The sequence below is a fragment of the Arachis duranensis genome, chromosome 3 (assembly GCF_000817695.3).
Source record: "Arachis duranensis cultivar V14167 chromosome 3, aradu.V14167.gnm2.J7QH, whole genome shotgun sequence".
Classification (NCBI taxonomy): Eukaryota; Viridiplantae; Streptophyta; class Magnoliopsida; order Fabales; family Fabaceae; genus Arachis; species Arachis duranensis.
The window spans coordinates 133,039,355-133,046,093 of NC_029774.3; the positions used below are offsets into that span (position 1 = coordinate 133,039,355).

Sequence of the window (6,739 nt, forward strand, 5' to 3'; positions counted from 1 at the left end):
GTTGACAAAACTTTTATTAATATATTTTCATAGTTAAAATAGTGTCAAAATTTAATTTTTTGTCAAATTTTAATTCTTTTTTTTTACACACATAATCCTAAAAAATAATGTATATTGTTGTAGTGATATATTAAGTTATCTAACGATTTCAATTATTAACTCTATATAAAATTAACAATACATAATTTTTTTATAAAAAATATAAAACAAAAAGCAAGAAAATAAAAACAAAACAATCATAGAATAAGGCTAATTTCCCTTTTATTTTACCCTTATTTTCTTTTTTTTTAAACAAAAAACTCAATCTAATAAGATAGAATAAGAACAAATATATATACTAGAAAAGAAAGTGAACCTTATCTAATTGCAATACGAATATACAATCAAGATCTTCATGCGAATGTAGCCATGCTGCATAGTTTACATTAGCCCATGCTCCTTTTTCACAAGCTAAGCCTTTATTTGTTTTCTTTGAAATAACTGTCAACTTAACCATTCATATAATTTGAAGTAGTGTTTATTTGGTTAGACTGAAACTAAGATAAAAAAAAAATTTGAGATTTAGTATTATATTTAATATCAGAGATAAAAACAAAAATTTCAATCATATTTCTAGAGGGTGGGAATAGAAAAAATTACTGAAACTAAAGGATTAACATTTTAATAATATTTTGTTTAAAAATATTTTTATTTAATTTTTTAAATTCTAAATTTATCTTTTAATTTTTATATTTATCTTAAACTAAATATAATACTTAAACATAACTTAAATTAGTATATTTTACACTAAATACAATATAAAAATTTAATTCAATCTCATTCTTAGTCTTTGACTTTCAATTTCTGTCTAAATGCAACTTAAATATTTTATATGTTCATATATTTTTATAATATTATCTTTTACAAAATATCTAGTATAAGATGGAATTTAGATCGTTCATGTGTGATACAAAAAAGGAAAGCACACCCCATACATATTTAGTATTAGCCCGCTAGCTTCAAGATCTTTTTTCGAGGTTAATTCCAAACGTAGTAAAACAGTTTTTAATTAGAGGTTAATTCCATTATCTTTATGGCAATAGGAGTTGGCTAGCCTATGTTAAATTATGATCCGAAGTAAGATGTTTTCTAGATATTTTGATTTTATTAAGACCCAATAATTTTTAAAGATATGAATCTGTATACCATTGCCTACCTGCCATTTAATATTCTTTTTAATTACTTTCTTATCTTTCAGTAAGCTTCTCTAAGCCAGGAAGGATTAATTCCTGATTAAGCGTTGATAAAGGAAGAAAAAGAAAAATATTTGCTCTTTAGAACCTTATGAGCTAGGGACTCAGATCTGTTTAGATACTTCAATGCTATTTTTTTAACATTGTAAAATTAAAGGCTTTTAAGTCTTTAAAATTTAAATTTTCATTATCTTTAGTTTTACAAATTGTGTCCCATTTGATCTATTATATTTTTTTTTTGTTGTCTCTCTGACCCCATCAAAATCTCGTTATATTTTTTTCTTTAATTTATAGATAATTGTAGGTAGATCTTGGTATTTATTCTGAAATTCTTCTACATGTGCAATCTGAAAAATGTTCTAATTTCAGTTCCAAAAAAATATTTTGATAAAAGAATACTAAAGATTTGTTGAAGTTAATTATCTTTTCGATTATCTCACTATATTGCAGTAGAAAGTTTAGTAAAGTATGACAAGTTTAAGTAATTGCTTTACTAAAGAGGATAGAGTTGTCAGTAAAAAATAAATGACTAAGAGTAGAACACCTTCGATTTAACCTTAGATTTGTAAAATCTTAATTTTATTCTCCTCTATAAACCAGATGAGACAGGCCTCCTGCACACATTAAAAAAAGATAGGATAAAAGAATATCTCCTTATCAAAAACCTCTTGTTAACTTAAAGAAGTTTTTTGAATTTTTTTTCCACCGTAATAGAATAAAAAATCATAGTAACACATTTTTTTATCCAATCTATTTATTTCTGACAAAATTCTGGTCTTTTAAACATTTTTTATACACAACTCCACTCTACTTTATTGTATGCTTTGCTTATATCGAGTTTAAAAGTCATATCATAATCTTTCTGCCTCTTATTTTTTAAATAATACATAAATTCATGAACAATAATAATATTATTACTGATAAATCGTTCTTTAATAAAGACATTTTAGTTCATATGAATAATTTTGTCCATAATTGATTGCATTTTATGTTTAAAAAATATAAAAAGTAACAATCTTACATATATACCTAAAATAAAATAATAAGATAATATACAAAAATTATTTAAATTTATATATTTTTAATAATTTATTATTTAAAAATAATTTTAAATATTGTAATTCAAATAATATTTATTTATTGTTTCAGTCAAACACAATTTGACCAATCTTGTCTCATAAACTATTAATAATAAGATGCCAATCTAGTGAATAACATTTTCAGAATCCACTTAATCTATGATGGCCAACTAAAATAGAAAATAATCAATCTTTTTAAATCATCTTAATTATATTGTAAATAATTCCTTAAAAGTAGAATTTTGGATTTTTTAATCAAGTTGGTAAAATTTATTAAGAAATAAAAAATTAGTGGACAGTATAAGTTAGTAAAATTTACATTTAGTATAACCAGATCCTTCTTTATATTTGAATTTATAATGTTTTAAAGTTGGGGATTATTAGAAATTATTATTAAGAGGGAGACTCTATTATAATTAGGGGTAACAAACGGGTTTAAATCTGTCGGGCTGATTTGCGTAACCCGTAAAAAAAGTGGGTTGAATTGAAAAATTAGAACGGTTAAATAGCAAAAATCCGTTTAACCCGCACCGCTTAAACCGCGGGTTTTGACAGTACAGGACGGAACGGGCTCTATTCCGCCGGACTTAGTAATTTTTTGGCAAGGAATTATTTTTACAATTTTTTTTGTCAAAACCTAACTTTTCCAAACCCAACTTACAAGATAATGAATATGAAAATTAAGTGTTTTGGATTATATTTATTTTGCTTTGGAGACAATATTTATAATTACAAAGACTTTAATTTGTAAATATAAAAATTATAATTTTTTATATCTTTAAAAATTATAAATTTATTAAAATAATTGTGAAATTACATATATGATTTAATAGTTAATAATAAAAAAAAAGAAAAATTTGGTAGGCTTAGCCCACCAGCCTGTCAACTCGTAATTAGATAGGACGGGGTAAAATTTTAAGACCGTCTCACTAAGTAGGACGGGCCAGCGGGACAGATCAACCCGTTAAAAGATGAATTTTTGACGAAACAGGACAAACTTTTTCATTTGTCATCCTTAATCACAACTAATGAAAATAATCTTTGAATTTGTAAGATGTCTTAAAATTCAGCGAATTTTAGATAATTTAAAAAAAATAGTAAAGGTCTCAACACCCAAACACTTATAATAGAGGTCTTAAAATATTAAAATAAAAAAATTTTATTGACAAAGTAAATTATTTTATGTATTTAATATTATTGAAAATTATGAAACCTTATCTTTTCTATTAAAAACTTCTGATCTTCCATTGTAAATAAGTTAATAGGTTTGTTTGGGTGAATTTCTTAAAAAAATTGTTTTTTGAGTTATTTTTTTTAAAGATCTTATGAAAAAATAAAAGTAATTTTATGTTTGGATATTTTATGCAAAAAGATTTTTTTATCTATCAATTATATTTGAGTATAATAATATAAAAGTATCTTTTGTTTAGAGTTAAGTATGATTTTGATCCCTAATGTAAAGGTCAAAAATTTATTTCGTTCCTGACCTTTTTTTCACTACAAAATGGTTTCAAAGGTTTAATCTAGTTTTAAAATCGTTCTTCGGACGAAAATACTCCTCTTTCCCCTCTTCTTCCTCAACACTCCTCTTCTTCCTCAACATTAATCAGAAGCAAAAGCAGAAGCACAAACGCAGAAACAAAAACAGGCAACAATGGATAACAATCAGCAGAACAAGAACAATAATAATAATGGATAATGGAATTAGAGCGACAACAAAAACAAAACCAGAACTAGAAGCACAAACAAAAACAGAAGCAGTAGAAACAGAAGCAACCAAAGCATAAAAAAATAATGGAATAAAAGGAATAAACAGAAGTAACCAGAAGCATCAACAATAACAACAATGGAATCCTTTAAATCTGAAAAATTAAAGAAAAAAGAATAAAAAATTAAAATATAAGGAAAGGATTGCGACAGTAATAGGAGAGGAAGGCTACAGCGGTGAACGACGATACGGTGTTAACGGGCTACAAATCGCCACGAGGAGGACGCTCTGGTAGTCGGCAGCGCTGTGGAAGAATTCGTTCCTTTCTTCTCTTTCTCTCTCCCTCTGCTCTCTCCTCTTTTGTCATTAATATAGAGAGCAGTGGCGGATCACAGGCGGCAGGGCGGCGGTGCGGCTTCCCTTCCTCCCCCCTTCTCTTTATCCCTCTCATGGACTTTCTTTTTTTATTTTATAATTTTTTAATAAGGGATAATTTGGTCATAAAAAAAATAAAATTAATAAAAAGGGCGATTTTAAAATAAGTTGAAATTTTTGAGACCATTTTGTAGCAAAAAAAAAATGCCGGAAACAAAATAAATTTTCAGCCTCTACGCTAGATACCAAAATCGTACTTAATCCTTTTGTTTATTTATTAAATGAAAAATATCTTTTTTTAAGGAAAAAAATATTTTAAAAAAAGATGTAAATTACAGCTTCTCAAAAAAGATTTTTTTTATTTTTTTAGTGCTTTTACTTTTACTACTAGAAATTTGTCAAACACGCTTAAAAAAAAGATTTTTTTTAATTGAAAAAAGATTTTTTTATTAAAATAATAACGTCCAAACAAGCACAATGTATACCGGTAGATGAGAAAGAAAGAAAAAATTGAGAGTAAGTAATAATAGAATCATAATTAGTTAAAAATTATATTCTAAAATAATATTAAAAATAAAATATTTAAAAAAGTACTAATATAAAAAATGATTCAAATTTATATTTTTAATAACATATATTTATATATAAATATATTAGTATATTTATATATAAATATATTGGTGAGTGATTTTAACGTAAGAATAACATTTTTTTAAGTTGAAATTTAGATTTTTTCGTATGTGTGATTCCAAAAAAGGAAAGCATGCCCCATCCATATTTAGTATTACTGTGCTAGCTTCACAATTTTCAAATCGAAAAAAGGTTTCTATTAATGATTTAATACCTTTCCATAAACTGAAATTTATGTCCATAAGCAAAAACAAAAAGAAATTCCAAGCAAATGAATAAAAAAATAATTAGAAAAAGTGTTAGTTTACATTATAAATGAGTGTGCTGTTCACAACAATAATAATCACATACATGCCTATCCTCGTTTTCCATACACATTCCCATCACTTTCTTCTTTGTTTAGTAATCACTGTCACCATCATCAGGCATGGGTCGCCGTAAGATCGAGATTAAGATGGTGAAAGACACCAACACAAGGCAGGTCACATTCTCCAAACGAAGAACCGGTCTTTTCAAGAAAGCCAACGAACTTTCTATTCTCTGCGGATCCGAGGTTGCTATTGTGGTCTTCTCTCCGGGAAACAAGCCTTACTCCTTCGCCCACCCCACCGTCGACGCTGTCGTCGCCAAGTTCCTCATCCAAAACCCTGAGCGGCGTGGTGGAGGCGATGATGACGAGGACAGCAGCGATGATAATGATGGTGGTGCTGATCCAGACACCTTGGACCATTTGTTCAAGGAGACTGTGGAACAGGTGCGCATGGAGGAAAAAGTGGGCGCGGCGCGTGAAAAGGCTATCAAAGAGGTTGTTGAGGGAGGGAAGAAATGGTGTGAGATTGGTGAATTGAGTGAACTGAAAAGGAGGGTGAGGGAGCGTCTTACTATGTTGGAGACGGTTGAGTCCATGATGCTTCTTTCACATGAACCTGTGGTGATGGGAACCACTGTGGATAACCATCTTTCTAAAATCAAGAGGAGAAGATCAATGATGTAATGGTAATCATTAATTCTTAATTAGTAATTAGCATCAACTATAGCTATATTTTGCCCCAAATTTCCGCCACTAGTTCCATGGGTGGAATACTGTAATTTCATCAATAAGCTCTTTATTATATTTTGCTTATCTTGAATTTCTAGTTTAATTTGTAAATGAATTGAAAGATGAGAATCTTTTTCAATTATTAGCATACATGCATGGATTATGTTTTATGTGGAATTTAATTTCAAGTATAATGCTTTTACCAAAATTTGATTATATTTTTGTGTTGTATTTTGATCAATTCTTGCTGAAATATGATGACGCGTCTTGTAATGGAATCAACAAATTGAGAATTGCACGTTTCCAAATGATTAACGTTCTGTTTTGTTGAACCATGAAAAACACATTCATCTGTCTTCACTTCTCGCTATTGAGCTATTAACTAAGGAAATTTATATATTTTTTTATAATCATACTCTTTATTTTTCCTTGAAAACCACAAAAAAATAATATACAGTAAAAATTATTAATCCCATTAAAAAGAGTAAATTAAATAAAAAAATTAACCATAAAATAATAATAAAGTTATAAATAATAAAAAATTATAATCTAAAATAGTACTAAGTAAAAAGAGTACTGAAAATAATAAAAAATTATAAATTTTATTTTTATTTAGCTTTATAAATTTTGTCATTATAATTCTTGTGTACTGTAATTTATTTATAATATCAATTAC

The 6,739-nt window shown here is 27.3% G+C and overlaps 1 protein-coding gene across 1 annotated transcript; it reads left to right on the forward strand.

Annotated features, from left to right (window-relative positions):
- The first annotated feature begins 5,390 nt into the window (after window positions 1-5,390).
- On the forward strand, window positions 5,391-6,192 carry LOC107481967 (agamous-like MADS-box protein AGL29). The gene has a single exon (XM_016102323.3). It carries the CDS (start codon window positions 5,452-5,454, stop codon window positions 6,016-6,018), a length of 567 nt encoding a protein of 188 aa, XP_015957809.1. The 5' UTR covers window positions 5,391-5,451; the 3' UTR covers window positions 6,019-6,192.
- The last annotated feature ends 547 nt before the right edge of the window (window positions 6,193-6,739 follow it).